General features: G+C 38.7%; 1 protein-coding gene across 3 annotated transcripts in view; it reads left to right on the top strand.

The window, feature by feature from the left end:
- The window catches only part of FGL1 (fibrinogen-like 1), a 50,593-nt gene extending 41,037 nt beyond the window's left edge, over positions 1–9,556 (top strand). For 2 of the 3 annotated variants that reach the window (XM_011979600.1, XM_011979599.1), the window contains 3 exons: positions 4,926–5,014; positions 5,196–5,383; positions 9,189–9,556. In XM_011979600.1, coding sequence (XP_011834990.1) covers positions 4,926–5,014; positions 5,196–5,383; positions 9,189–9,348 — 437 coding nt within the window. In that variant the 3' untranslated portion in view covers positions 9,349–9,556. The remainder of the gene's footprint in view (positions 1–4,925; positions 5,015–5,195; positions 5,384–9,188) is intronic. The other variant, XM_011979601.1, reaches the window with a different exon arrangement.
- The last annotated feature ends 6,892 nt before the right edge of the window (positions 9,557–16,448 follow it).

The following is a 16,448-nucleotide window of genomic DNA, read 5'->3' as shown; positions in this document are numbered from 1 at the left end:
TATATATAAGATTTATAGATATATATCACTCTATATATTAGATATATAGATATATATCTCTATATATTAGATATATAGATATATACCACTATATATTAGATATATAGATATATATCACTATATATTAGATATATAGATATATATCACTATATAGATAATATATAATCTAATATATAGATATATATCACTATATATTAGATATATAGATATATATCATATATATCACATATATCTATATATCTATATAGAATATATAGATATTCTATTTCTGAAAAGGATACAAAATGTCATAATTATTCTTTTTTGATGCCTTGAGTTCCTGAAGATTATATATACTGTATCAGTTATCGAATGTCACAATAATACCGTGTAACAATCCCCTTTCAAAGCTAGTGGCTTAAAATCAACAGCCATTTATTACTTCTCACAAATCTGCAGGTTGGCTGGGTGATTTTGCTGATCAGGGCTGGGCTCTGCTGATCATGGCTGGGCTTGCTTATGAATGTGCAATCAACTTCCTGATTGAAGTTGCTGCTCTAGGATGGAAGGATTCCACCGGGCTCCATAGGGTCTCTCATCTTCCAGCTGGCTAGCCTGGACTTGGTCTTGTAGCACACGCAGGGTTCCAGAAAAAAGAGTGGATGTATGTAAGTCTCTTGAGATCTAGGCTCAGAACTGGCACGGAATCATTTTTCTTCTATTGGTGAAAGCAAATTACAGGGGCAGCTCAGACTTTTTTTAAAAAGGAAATAAGCAATGGGAGGAGTTACGAAGACATATTATGAGAGGGAGGTGAAAAACTGGGGAACTGGCGCTATTTTTCCAATAAAATACCATAATATATGAAATGTCCATGTTTCCACATACCTCTCATCTTTTATGTTGAAATTTTTTCAAAGATGCAATCAATTTGAAAGAAGTTTCAACCTATCACCTGTATGCTACATTAACATTTTACTTTGCTTGTTTTTATTACGTGTCTATCCATTTGCCCATTACTCAATCCATCCACCAATCCATCTTTTCTGTATATATATTTCAAAGTAAATAGCAGACATCTGGACAATTCTCCCTATATACTTTTAAATTCTTATCTTTAGAGTTTCATATTTGTCTAAAATGTCATTGCTTTGATAACAAATTTTCCAAGCTTCTGTCTCCTATGTTCTTTTGCTCCAATCCATTATCTTCCCTACCTCTGTTGTAGTCTGAGATTACCGTCAGTCCCACTCAAGTCTTATCCTGAATCCTTCATAAAAGGCAACTGTAATGCCCAAGAAAGCATGCTAAGTTACACTGCAATTGCATTAAAAATAAAACAGCCGGTCATGGTGGCTCATACCTGTAATCCCAGCACTTTGGGAGGCCGAGGCAGGTGGACCCCATGAGTCCAGGAGTTTGAGACCAGCCTGGTCAATACAGTGAAACCCTGTCTCTACTAAAAATACAAAAATTAGCCAGGCATGGTAGCTCATCCCTGTAATCCCAGCCACTTAGGAGGCTGAGGCAAGAGAATTGCTTGAACCCAAGAGGCGGAGGTTGCAGTGAGCCGAGATTGTGCCAATACACTCTAGCCTGGATGACAGAGTGAGACTCCATCTCTAATAATAATAATAATAATAAAAAATTAATTAAAATAAAACAAGAGTTCATTTTTTCCACCCAAGTTCTGGAAAGCTATTGGTGTTTCTATATTTATAGTAGTAGGATTATGGTTATAAAGTTCTTTGAGACACTAGAATAATAAACATTAGACAGGATGAGTAATCCTAGAAACCTTATACTTTCTTTATATGTCCTTCTTATGATCAGTGCTCTCCAAATTTATATAAGGCTTCCTTTCCTTCAACATATCTATTATTCTAGTTTTAAGTGTTTTACGCCAGATACATAAAATTTGCCATACCAGCTTCTGTTTATTTTGCACGTTGATATTTGTCTGGTTTCTTATTAAAACTATGAAAACCCCAGAGCAGTAACCCTTGGATCTTTCTAAATATATGAAATTCAAACTTATTATTTTTCAAGGTATTATGATGTACATATTTGCCCAGAGGAACTTTGCCAACAAACCTGTTCCCGTTCATATTTCAACTTGGTACTCAGGCTGGCTAATCTCATGGCAGTAAAAATGTATTTTTCACTACCTAGGCCCACAATCATGTATCCCAATAACCCAGACAATAGGCAGTGCTTTTGTCTCTGCATTCTTTAATTATGAGAGCATTATGGCTAATGAATTACCTCTGGGAAAGGCTTTATCCCCACTACATAAACCTTGACTACAAGTAGTGGCCATAAAATTGATTTAGAAATGGTAAACGTAATTTGTTTACTTACTGAACACAGAGACATTTAAATGGTTAGCCAAAAAACTGAGACTTTATGTCTCTTCTATAATACAGGTTTTTTTGTTTTGTTTTGTTTTTTGTTTTTTTTGAGACAGATTCTTGCTCTGTCGCCCATGCTGGACTGCCTTGGCTCACTGCAACCGCTGCTTCTTGGTTCAAGCAATTCTCATGCCTCAGCCTCTTGAGTAGCTGGGATTATAGGCGCACACCACCACACCCAGCTAATTTTTGTATTTTTAGTAGAGACGGTGGACTCACCATGTTGGCCAGGCTGGTTTCAAACTCCTGACTTCAAGTGATCTGCCTGCCTCAGCCCCTCAAAGTGCTGGAATTACAGGTGTGAACCACCGCATCTGGCCTGTAACAGAGTATTTTTAAAGACAGTTGACTTAGCCTGCCTTGCTGCTCTTATACACTCTACAGTCTTGTCTCACGTGACCTTTACTACCTTGAGAGAGCTCCCTGGGGCAAGGCAACTGTGGTGCTAAATTAACAAGCCCAAGAGGCCCGCATCCCCTCTTAAACGGACTCCAGTCATGAGGAATCCAGCATTCCCTGCCCCACAGCCTTGCGTTTGTTTATAGGACTCCTTCAGGCTGTTCTCTTGTCTGTCCTTTTCTGCTGCTGGTGTGTGCACCCTTAAGCTTGAGGGGAGGCTAAAGAAAGGCTTTTTTTTTTTAGATGGAGTCCTGCTCTGTCGCCAGGCTGGAGTGCAGTGGCACAATCTCGGCTCACTGCAACCTCTGCCTCCTGGGTTCAAGCAATTCTCCTGCCTCAGCCTCCTGAGTAGTTGGGATTACAGGCATGCGCCACAATGTCTAGCTAATTTTTGTATTTTTAGTAGAGACGGGGTTTCACCATGTTGGCCAGGATGGTCTCGATCCCCTGACCCTGTAATCCATCCACCTTGGGTGTGAATAGAGCTTGGATATGCAGCCTCGGATGTCCACAAGGGGATCCAAAGCCCCTTGCTATAAGTGATGGAGATGGGGATGGGAAGACAGAAGAGGCCAACCATAGATGTGACCTAGGTGGTAGAACTATTCAGGGACTCTCTTTCCCGGTGCCTCCATGGTCTGGCTTGAAACTCCAAGGAATGTGAGGCTCTAAATTCTAACCTGACCTTACAGGTCATTGTTATATCTTATTTATCAAAGTAGGAGGATAGAACACATATGATCTAATAATTTGATTTATAACCTTCAGTGCCCCAGACAAGAGTTCTGTTTCTGAAACAGGAAGCCTTTGTTATTTCCAAACAATGGAACAACAACAATAAAAAGATTACTTGAAGGTAGCAACTATTTTAATCATTTTAAAAACGTAATGCTCTTTTATCACTTAGAATTTTTACAGTCATTAAAGTATATCTTTAATGTTTAGAGATTTGTTGTCATCATATATCATTTTTTAGCATATATAAAAGAGAATATATACCCAATACATTGTATTCTTTTTTTTTTTTTTTTTTTGAGATGGAGTCTTGCTCTGTCGCCCAGGCTGGAGTGCAGTGGAGCGATCTTGGCTCACTGCAAGCTCTACCTCCCAGGTTCATGCCATTCTCCTGCCTCAGCCTCCCGAGTAGCTGGGACTATAGGTGCCTGCCACCACGCCCGGCTAATTTTTTATGTATTTTTGGTAGAGACGGGGTTTCACCACGTTAGCCACGATGGTCTTGATCTCCTGACCTCATGATCCGCCTGCCTTGGCCTCCCAAAGTGCTGGGATTACAGGCGTGAGCCACAGCGCCCGGCCCCATTGTATTCTTAAAATGCTTTTACACGTTGATATCAACTCTTCAGAAATACCTTTTTACTCAGAGTCATTGATGTTAGTGTATTTTCCAGTAATTATCATCATCTCCTCCATTGAGAATATTGGTGGTACAGCATTTCTCAGGAATGTTTCCTTGTTGTCTCTGAAATTCTCCAATGACATCCACTCTATAAACTTTGATGCTAGTCTCTTGATCTTATGAGCTATTATCAAAGGAAGGTTTTCAGATAACAATTAGGATTCGTATTTCTTCCTCAAATTATTCTTAAAGGGTTTGCTGGCTGATCTTTTATGCTATCAGGAAAATAACCAAGTTCGGGCATATGCAGGTAATAGCAACTACATTTTACAAACCTAGTGGCTCAGCTACAAAAAAATTACACGATGTCATTAATAGTTGCCATTTACGTTCAAGATCAACATTCTTACTGAAATCAAGAAAAAGAGGACAAACTATTAAACGTAAAAACGTCAGTCCTTTCATTGTTAGATTGATTTAAGTAATGACTTATTTTTTCTGTTGTTCATTATTAAGAGAATTGCACTAGCTTTTACCTCTGAGAGATCTAGTAGACATTTTTTAAATTTCATATTGTATCCATCATTTTCTTACAATACATTACACGATAAAATGTTCATGTTATAAATACAATGGAGTCGCTGTTTAATCCTTGAAAACCGGTTCTTGGCCAAAGAAAATGGTAAAAGTAAAATAGAGCTGTGAATTATTTTTAATCCGCTGTAGTCCATGTCATATCACGCATTTTTAAAAATCATAATTTCTTATTTCATTTTTAGAAGACTACACTTTAAAAATCGACCTTGCAGATTTTGAAAAAAATAGCCGTTATGCACAATATAAGAATTTCAAAGTTGGAGATGAAAAGGTACTACAATTTTCTAATAAGTAACACCATAAATAAATGCTTAAAATGTGCAATAAAACCCTGGAGTCAGTGGAAATAAAAATACACAATAGAGCCTGTTCTTTTGTTTATGAAATAAACTTCATTTTAATATGGTCATAGAGGAACTCTACTGACATTAGAAATTGCTCTTTTTCTTTAGAATTTCTATGAGCTGAATATTGGGGAATATTCTGGAACAGCTGGAGATTCCCTTGCGGGGAGTTTTCATCCTGAGGTGCAGTGGTGGGCTACTCACCAAAGAATGAAATTTAGCACGTGGGACAGAGATCATGATAACTATGACGGGAACTGCGCAGAAGAAGATCAGTCTGGCTGGTGGTTTAACAGGTTTGATGTCTTATGAGCATAGTCGTAATGGAGTTGATGATATCTCACTTATGGGCATTAATTATCAATATAATATGTATGGTAATGTTGGTCTTTATTTATAATATTAGTATTACTAAGTAATCATTAGAATTCTTCAGCAATGAAGTAGTTTTGAGGATTTGTTCATTACGGACATTAGTGAAGTTTAAATGTCATAGAAATAAATTATTACTTCTACAAAGATCATTTGCAAACTGAATTATGGATGAGTTATAAATAGAAGGCCACAAATTCACACAAAGAAAGAGAGAGCATCTATACATAAGGAGAATATTTGGCATCCTAATAACCAACTAGTTCTTCACCTGACCATATCACACAAAAGAGCCACTGTTATTGCTATAATGTTTCTGTAGAGTACTACTTTTCAATCACTATGGCTTTCATTAATTCATTGAATCCAAGCCTCTCCCAACACAAAAATTTCCTTAACAATAATCCTGAAACCTAATTCTACCCTCTGACTGAATACATTCGTGTTACTTTAGCAGCAAATTCATTCCATTTTTGATTGTACATATTTGCTTCTTTTTTTACTGATACAAAATATTTTATATATTTCTGAGGTACATGGGCTAATTTTTCAATTTTTGGTAGAGATGGGGTTTTGCCATGTTGCCCAGGCAGGTCTCGAACTCCTGGCCTCATGTGATCCTCCCACCTTGGCCTCCCAAAGTGTTGGGATTACAGGCGTGAGCCACCGCACCCGGCCTAATTCATAAGTTTTAAATCGCACGTCATTCTGAGCAGAGATTCACACCATTGGATTCATTCTGCCCAGGAGGTGGGTCACCCCTTTGTCTGGCGTCTCCACACTGAAAGGCCTCCCTGCCCGAGGCACTTAGTAGCAGTCTCAGTTATCAGATCCAGTGTTGCGATTTCAGAGTGCTTGTGTTCGAATCATGTTTATTTGATTTAATAATGGTCCCAAAGCCCAAGAGCTGTAATGCTGACATATTGTTATATAATCATAATATTTTATTATTAGTTATTGTTAATCTCTTACTGTGCCTAATTTATAAATTAACTTTATCATAGTTATGTATATTACAGGAAAAAACAGAGAACTACTATAGATTTTTTTTCCCTTACTACACCCACAAGATTTTTCCCCCTAGTGTTCTGAAATTTTACAGTGACATACGCTGTTGCGGTCTTCTTTTCATTTACTACAATGGGTACTCAGTGGTTCTTTTCAATCTATATGATGTCCTTCAGTTTAGTAAATTTTATTTTCTTTATCTGCTCGTTAGTCACTTTGTAGCTGTTTCAGTTATCAGACTGAAAAAGCATAGTATCGGTATATAGAATTTGGTATTATCCGTAGTTTCAGGCATCCGCTAGGGGTCTTGGAATGTATTCCCTACAGATAAGGGAGTACTACTGCGGTTGTAAAAATAGTCATTTTTTTTTTCTGTATTTTGCTTTTTTAAAAAACATTTGAGTCCATTTAATATTTGATCATTTGTAAAGGAACTGGAGTATTTCCGGCAGTGTGAAGGAGAGAAACCAATTTCTCTCTCTTGCTTTGCAAATTGGAGGTGATGATAGTCTTTTCCTTAGTGGTTTTCCTGTTATTTTAAAAATCATCTTCTTCACCTGTTCCTACTCTTCCTTTCTTTCCCCCTTGTCCTTCTAAGTTACCATGACATAAAACTTACGTGTAATTCATGAAGTCGTCTGCAGCGTCAACAATGTTTGATTTTGAAAAGAATTCCATATGCAGAAATAATTACTAATAGTATCATGGGATCAAACCCATGTACTTTATCCAGCTGACTGGCTTCTCAGGCATCTGAATGAAAACTACCATACATACTAACGTGGGCAAAGGAATGATTTACCTGACTTTAAAGATATGGGTTCAGGGAGAACAAAGAAAGGCAATTCATTGGCTGGAGCCACCCAAGGAGACTGCGTTATCCTTGGAATCAAAGGAGTTGATAAGGCTGTGCAATTGGAAAATCAGTAGGCATTAAGAAAGAGAAAGTAGATTGTTCTAGAAACTTGGTGCTACTTTTACTATGCCTACTATTAGTGAGTTTGACTATCATCTTTTTTTCCTTTTTACTCTTGCTTTTCTTCTGTTCCATAGTTCTTCTAATTTACGTGAAATGTTGGCACTTCATAAATACGACCCACCTATAAGATGTTCTTTTTCCATATAGCAAACTAATCACTGTGTGTTGATGTCTTGTCTTTGTTAGCGTAGCATTTCACATGAGTGCTCACAGCCACTTCTTCACCAAGGGAACCCCAATCATCCCCCAATCTAGTTTCAAATCCAGGCTGTTCTAAAAATTAAAGGATGCTGGAAAACTGGTCTCAGAATAGTGAAGGTTTCTTATGTTGATCACAGTTAGTTTCCTAATGGGATTCAAATCATAGACCAAATATAAACATACAGTTAGCAGATATCTCTAGATAGACAAATATATGCCAATATATATATTCTGGAGACTCAATTTACAGTATTTTCTTTTGCAACATTACTTTCCATGATGTTTTAAAAACACAGTAGGCTTTGACATGTGCAGACTTAACATACGTATTTTCAATTAATTACGTCCATTTAAATTAGGAGGACTTCGAGAATGCTCAGTAGGAGTGGATCGTTAGGCTGATAAGTGATTCAAGCCAGCCACTCAGCCTTTATGGGTAGATTATGTGCTTTTTGGATTCAATAATTTGGGTTTTTCCATAGATGTTCAGAACTATCTCTTGTGAATGTTCTCCTTCTATCCTAATTCTGACATCTTTTCATTAATTGTATCAATAAAGAAGTATACGGTAATTGATTTCATAATAACGCACACAAACTTATTGCACACTCTTACATGTAAATTATACATATCAAGGACAAGATTTACAGACTCCAAAAGAGGAAAGAAACATTTTTATATTGTCGATAACCTAACCAGCTTATCTAGATTGGTGCAATGCATGTAAAAAATTAACTCAGCAACTAGGAAAAAATGATTATTGGTTGATGGGTGGGAAAACTTTAAATGGTGGTTTAGGTTTTGTTTGCTTACCCTTGAGATTAAAATAATTGATATGCTGGCAATTTAAAGAAGAAGAGGGAGGGAGTTTGAATTACGAAAGCTAAGTCTTAGCAGCAGATGAACGAACGTGTGAGTGCAAATTATCCAGGAAAGCCAGCCGTAGAGCACCTTGCCTGTGCCTTAGTTTGCTGACACTCACCTTAGCTCTTGCTAAGTATGAGATTAACACTGTTCTGAGTCAGGAGGTTGTAAGGCTGGAGGTTACAAGGATTGGTTTTTGTTGGCTTGTTTTAATTTTTCATTTAAAGGCAACCAAAAATTGAAATGCTTATTTTTCAATGCACTATGAGTGGCCTGGGTTGTTTTTTCAGATTTGTTATGGCAGTAAAACTCACCAGTTTAAAATACCCATCTCTGAGTCCAGGCACGGTGGCTCACACCTGTTATCCCAGCGTTTTGAAAGGCTGACGCAGGAGGATTGCTCGAGCTCAGGAGTTCGAGACCAGTCGGGGCAACATAGAGAGCTCCTGTCTCTATTATTTAAAAAAATTAAAAAATAAAAAATAAAACACAATATCCATCTATTGTAGACATTTCTCAGCTTTTGGAAACTAGTAAACATTTACTTGTCTGAAAAATGGCAGAATTCGTGGTTCAAAAGTTTTGGATATTTGCTAGCAAAATAAAAGAGTTTCTGAACAATATTTTTCCAGTCTGATTGTTGTTTTCTTTTTTTTTCTCTCCACTCCTTCCACTAGGTGTCACTCTGCAAACCTGAATGGTTTATACTACAGCGGCCCCTACACGGCTAAAACAGACAATGGGATTGTCTGGTACACCTGGCATGGGTGGTGGTATTCTCTGAAATCTGTGGTTATGAAAATTAGGCCAAATGATTTTATTCCAAATGTCATTTAATTGTTGCTGTTGGGCTTTCATTTCTGCAATTCAGCTTTGTGTAAAGTGATTTGAAAAATACTCATTCCGAACATACCATGCGCAATCATAACTGTTGTGAGTACTGCTTTTCATTCTTCTCACTTGCCTTTGTTACTTAATGTACTTTCAGTACAGCAGATATGCTATATTCACCAAATAAACGTAGATTGTGTTAATATTTATTGAATCCCTGTGTGCAAAAGGCTCTGATACGAGCTTATGTCAGACAAAACACAAAAAGCATAGATTATATACCATGACTTAGGATATATAAGCATAAATGCATAATAAATTCTGAATGCAATTGGCAAAACACATGACAAAATCCAGCAAATAATGGATTGCCGAATCAGCTGCAGAGACCGTTAATACTATGAGTTGGGATTTGAACTCAGGTTTTGGATTACAGAGTGGAAACTTTTAAGCACAACCCGGGATCTTAATCACTACAAAACGCTACTTGCATTTTTAGGAAGTTTATGTAGGTTATACCCTTCTCTCACAGGGCTCATTTTAATTCTAACGCCAATCCTGTGAGGTTATTATTATCTCCATTTAACAGAGCTGAGAATTAGTGGGTCTGAGTTTTTGTGACTGCTCAAAGTTACAAAGTAGGGGAACAAGACCTCAAATTCAAGTCTTCTGATGCGAAATCAAATGTTTTGCCACCATCCTATAGCTTCTTCTGGATAGAACTTGGATTGGTGCAGAGTAGGGAGAGAACATTTCAAATGAGAGTAAAAGATACTCCAAAAGGCCAGGCACGGTGGCTCACGCCTGTAATCCCAGCACTCGGGGAGGCTGAGGCAGGCGGATCACTTGAGGCCAGGAGTTTGAGACCAGCCCGGCCAACATGATAAAACCCCGTTTCTACTAAAAATACAAAAATTCGCTGGGCATAGTGGTGTGAGCCTGTAATACCAGCTACTCGGGAGGCTGAGGCAGGAGAATGCTTGAACCTCGGAAGCAGAGGTTGTAGTGAGCTGAGATCGTGCCACTACACTCCAACCTGGCCAACAAAGTGAGACGTCATCTCAGGAAAAAAAAAAAAAGATACTCTAAAAAATATTTGTGTACCAACTCCGTGTCAAGCACAGAGAGTTCAAGTCCACACAGAGCTTAGTTTTTTGGTAAATAATCATAGAATCACAAAATATACATAATTTTAAAAGTTGATACCTATGAAGTAAAGGTATGTGCCTGGGAAATGTATACCAGGAGGATCTGACCTGACTTTGGGGTAGGAGATCAGAAAAGCTTCCCAGAACAACTGACTTTTTGAGCTGAGACCTTTTAACAAGGTGTACGTGGGGAGATATTGCAGGCGGAGGGAATCACGTGTGTAAAGTACACAGAGCAGGAAAGTGCTTGGCAACAAAAGGTTAGACAGCCAATATAGTTAAGTGATCCTTAAATCCTTAAGCCAAGGATTCTGCCACTTAATAGCTATGTGACCTTGGGTAGGCAACTTGACTTCTCTGAGCCTTAGCTATCTCATCTACAAGATAGCGATTACAATAGTACCTGCCTCATAGGGTTGCTTTGAGAATTATAAAAGTGTAACACTTAGCATAATGCCTCGCACAGAGTGAGCGTTCAATAAGAATTAGGTGTGATGATTTGTGAAGCAGGCATTTGTGATACAGATGCCTTTGAAATCATAGGCCACATAAGGATATTAAGGTTAGTTGTCCTTCATTCTCTAAATCAGCGTTTCCCACGCAGCACTTCTCAGATTTAATATTATAAAAATCAACCGAAGATCTTGTTAAAATGTAACTCTAATTCCAGGATGCAGCCTAATATTTGGGTTTTCTAACAAGGTTCCAGATGATGCAGATACTGCTGGTCTACAAATTACACTTGGAAAAGCAAAAAGTTAGAGAGCCGTAGTTCTGTGAGACATTGGGAGTTTAGTACAGAAAAAAGAAAAGGTCTGCTTGATCGAATAAATTTAGGAGATGACATACTCAACAGAATTCCACAGGTTTCTTCTCTTGGGAATTTCGCAGTTCTCTAATTTTCTAATTCTCGCATTCTGAAGTTCCAAGAAGGACATACGGTTGTACCATTTTTATATCTAATTAAGAGTGTGCGCTGCTGCAAGGTGTAAATCGCCTGATGATGGAAGTCCAAACAAATAAGGATTTATTCATCTTACGTAGTGAGAACTCAGGAGGTAAGCAGTTGCTGTCCTATGTTCAGGGCAGCGTGCAGTCTGATGCTGCAATTCATTTAGCCCATCCTTCAAAATTGCAAATTACCTACTGCAGTTCCTGCTTTGAGTTCATGTTAAAAGCAGTAAGAAAAGCGAAGGGTCAACAGACTTCAGTTTATGCTGTGTTGGTCAGAATTGTATCATATGTTCACTCCGACTGAAAGTATGATCAGGAAAAAGAAGATTTATTTTTATGATGTCTATAGAATGTGCAGGCAAAGGAGAAATGTTTGCCAGGGTTCTTGATTGTTTTTCAGTGTGGTCTTGTGAGAACAGTGTTCCATAGAACACATGTTGGTAAGCTATAAATAATGGATCATCAGTGACAATTTTAAATATGGGCTTAATTGCTCAAGTAGTAGCCTGAAGAACTCACACAATTATGAGATCAAAAGAAGAAAAGCTTTTAAAGGAGAAAAAAAAAATGATTCCACACAGAAGTGGGAGGGGAGCTAAACAAATTATGGTGTCGAACCTCAGTATAATAGTTTTTCAATGCAGAAGGAGTGATTTTAAAAATTTAAAATGCCATAAAATAATGGAAGAGAAGTTCTAATGAAAGATCATTGGAGTTACTGATAACGTTATTTGTGTTCTTAAATCCATTTCAGTGGAATGGTAGGGAGCTCTAGGCCAGGAAATAAAAACAGTTAGAGAGAATAGATTAGGGCCTGGCGCAGTGGCTCATGCTTGTAATCCCGACACTTTCGGAAACGAAGGTGGGCGGATCACCTGAGGTCAGGAGTTGGAGACCAGCCTGGCCAATGTGGTGAAACCCTATCTTCACTAAAAATACAAAAATTAGCTGGGCATCATGACACATACCTGTAGTCCCAGCTACTCGGGAGGCTGAGGCAGAAGAATTGCTTGAACTGGGGAAGTGGAGGTTTCAGGGAGCCAAGACTGCGCAACTACACTCCAGCCTGGGCGACAGAGTGAGACTCCTCCTCCAAAAAAAAAAAAAAGAGACAGAATGTAGATAGGTCATTTGAGGAGTTTGGATGTAAAATAGAGAATCTGGACTGACTTTTTCTGAATTAGGAAGACTCCAGTCTAAAATAAATGTCTCCAAAATTTCACCATTAGTGAGTTATTTATTAGGCTTTATCACTTTTTGAAACGCAAAATGCTTTTATTTTGTATCAGCTGATTCCACTTTAAGGTTAACAAACTTATGAGTGTTTTGAAATATATATATATATTTTTTGATGGAGCAAAATGTAGAGGAAATGCGAGAAGCCTTGCATGAACAGAGAATCCACTGGATTACAAACTCTTTATTTCAGAGGCTGCATTCATCTTGTTGACAGTTTTAGCTCCATCTCTCCGCACAGTGTCTGACACATGACAGGATCTCGAATGTTCTTTGACTGCCTGATTGAGGAAATAAGTAAAAAATCAAACCACATGGCTAAGCGCGGTAGCTCACGCCTGTAATCCCAGTACTTTGGGAGGCCAAGGCAGGCGGATCACGAGGTCAGGAGATCGAGACCATCCTGGCTAACACGGTGAAACCCCGTTTCTACTAAAAATACAAAAAATTAGCCGGGCGAGGTGGTGGTCGCCTGTGGTCCCAGCTACTCAGGAGGCTGAGGCAGGAGAATGGTGGGAACCCGGGAGTGAGCCGAATCGCGCCACTGCACTCCAGCCTGGGCGACAGAGCGAGACACCGTCTCAAAAAAAAAAGAAAAAAAAAAAAAGAAACAAAGCATAAAATGAATGTAAAGTGTATAGTCCATAGAAGAGTGCTACTTCATTTGATATTACAGAACTTATGGCCGCTGGTTATTTCTATGAATATCAAAATATTGGAACCTACAAAATCAATGTCTAAAAATAGCATCAAATTCAAGATCCCACGTATTTACTTTTTCTTTTTCTTTCCTAATTGCTAGTAAAGAATTTACAAGGGTTGGGCGCGGTGGCTCACGCCTGTAATCGCAGCACTTTGGGAGGCCGAGGTGGCCTTATCACCTGAGGTCAGGAGTTTGAAACCAGCCTGGCCAACATGGTGAAACTCCGTCTCTACTAAAAGTACAAAAATTAGCCGGGCGTGATGGCACACGCTTGTAATCCCAGCTGCTCAGGGGGCTCAGGCAGGAGAATCGCTTGAACACAGGAGGTGGAGGTTGCAGGGAGATGAGATTGTGCCATTGCACTCCAACCTGGGTGACAGAGCGAGACTCTATCTCAAAAAACAAAGAAGAAGAAGAATTGACACATGAAAATATCCTATATAATCTTATGCATATAGCAAAGTTTTATCAAGTGTTTTATCAGGACTGTGAAAACTAAGTTATGTCCTCATTGATACTTTAAAAAGATATACATGTCTCATATATACATGGAAAAAATCTGCATGTATACGTGATAATGGTCACCTCAGGGCTTGGAGATGTAATGAAAGGACACTCCTTTTTATATTTCCTACCATTTGATGCTGTGAAATGTTTTGTCATTTGTGCATAGTACATATTTAATAATAATACTTTTTATATAGGCAAAGTGAATAAAATAGGTTGTTGGTCCTGAAGAAACAAATCAAATGACATTAAGGATATGAGTCTATCAGGTATATTACACGTAGGTTTGGCAATTTAGTTCATTTCAAAAACAAAAACAAAAATCCTGAAGCTAAACTGCTATCAAGCTGCGCTGTGAATACGGCAGTCACCAGTCTCATGTGGCTCCTGCTTACTTGAAATAAGGCTAGTCCTTATTCAGATGAGCTATAAGTATAAAATACACAATGGATTTTGAAGACATAGTATCCCAGAAAAAGAGAAAATACCTCCAAAAATAAGAATAATTTTTAGGTTGATTACATTGTTAAATAATACTTTGGATGGATGAAGCTAAATAAAATATATTACTAAAACTAATTAGGCCTCTGTATTTGTACTTTTTAAAAGTCATTATTAGACATGTTAAAATTATATATATTGGCCAGACACGGTGGCTCACACCTGTAGTCTCAACACTTCGGGAGGCCGAGGCGGCCGGATCACTTGAGGTCGGGAGCTTGAGACCAGCCTGGCCAACATGGTGAAACCCCGTCTGTACCAAAACCACAAAAATTACCCGGGTGTGGTGGCGCACACCTGTAACTCTGGAGCCGGAGGCACGAGAATTGCTTGAACCTGGGAGGTGGAGGCTGCAGTGAGCTGAGACTGCACCGCTGCACACCAGCCTGAATGACAAAGCAAGACGGCCTCAAAAAAAAAGAAAAAAGAAAAAAATTTAAAATTACATATATTGCTTTCATTACCAGCTTATCTTGTATTTTTATTTAAACAGTAATGCCAAAGAATTTTCATCCACCCTTTATACGGTGTGCCTACAATGTGCATAGATAGTATATGTCTGTTTACATGTGACTATTGAGTGAATTAATGTTTTTAGAAAACTAGATATACTTTTCTTTTTTAAAAAATACATCAAGGCTGGACACAGCGGCTCACGCCCGTAATCCCAGCATTTTGGGAGGCCGACACAGGCAGATCACCTGAGGTCAGAAGTTCGAAACCACCCTGGCCAACATGGCAAAATCCTGTCTCTACTAAAAATACATAAATTAGCTGGGCGTGGTGGCGGGTGCCTATAATCCCAGCTGCTTGGGAGGCTGAGGCAGGAGAATCACTTGCATCTGGAAGGTGGAAGTTGCAGTGAGCCGAGCCGCCATTGTACTCCAGCCTGGGCGACAGGAGTGAAACTCCGTCTCAAAAAAAAAAGAAAAGAAAAAAATCCGGTCCAACAGTTAAAAAAATAAAACATGTATCAAACACAGTGCCAAGTGTTGCAAATATAGCATACATAAACATGGTTTGCCTTTGAAGAACTTACACCCCATAGGGGAGATGTTTCCTTTATAAAATGCCATTTACAGAGCCATACTGAGCTATTGTAAGCCCCAGATGTCACTACAAACAGGGACTGCTATTGTAAAATCATGTCAAAATCGATTTGCCCGGCTTATCAGAAAAAGACTAAATATTCTTTCGTCTTTAATTCATTCTCTTGTAAGGGGTTCCAAAGAGATTTTTTTTCAACTTTTATTTTAGCTTCTGGGGGTACATGTGCAGGTTTGTTACATGAGTAAATTGCATGTCACTGAGGGTTGGTGTATGAATGATCCCATTGCCCAAGTAGTGAGAAGACTACCTAATAGGTAGTTTTCCAACCTTCCCTCCTCTAGTAGTATGCACCGTCTATCGTTGCCATCTTTAGGTCCATATGTATTCAATGTGTGTAGCTCCCACTTGTAAGTGAGGATACGTGGTGTTTGGTTTTCCGTTCCTGCTTAAATTTGCTTAGGACAATGGCCTTCAGCTGTATCCACATTGCTGCAAATGACATAATTTCATTCCTTTTAATGGCTGTGTAGTATTCTATAGTGTACATGCACCAATTTTCTTTTTCCTGTCTATCATTGATGGTCATCCAGGTGGGTTCCATATCTTTGCTATTGTGAACAGTGCTGTGATGAATATATGAGTGCATGTGTCTTTTTTGTAGAATGATTTATTTTCCTTTGGATATATACCCAGTAGTGGGATTGCTGGGTTGAATGGTAGTTATATTTCAAGTTCTTTAAGAAATCTCCAAACTGTAAGCCAGGCACGGTGACTCACACCTGTAATCTCAGCACTTTGGGAGGCCGAGGCGAGTGGATCACCTGAGGTTAGGAGTTCAAGACCATCCTGGCCAACATGGTGAAACCCTATTACTACTAAAGTACAAAAGTAAGCCGGATGTGGTAGTGCACACCTGTCGTCTCAGCTACTCAGGAGGCTGTGGCAGGATAGTTGCTTGAACCCAGGAGGCAGAGGTTGCAGTGAACCAAGATCAATCATGCCACTGC

The sequence above is a fragment of the Mandrillus leucophaeus genome, unplaced genomic scaffold (assembly GCF_000951045.1).
Source record: "Mandrillus leucophaeus isolate KB7577 unplaced genomic scaffold, Mleu.le_1.0 Scaffold204, whole genome shotgun sequence".
Taxonomy (NCBI): Eukaryota; Metazoa; Chordata; class Mammalia; order Primates; family Cercopithecidae; genus Mandrillus; species Mandrillus leucophaeus.
The sequence above is the reverse complement of the archived record's forward strand: the minus strand, read 5'-3'. Positions and strand labels throughout refer to the sequence as shown.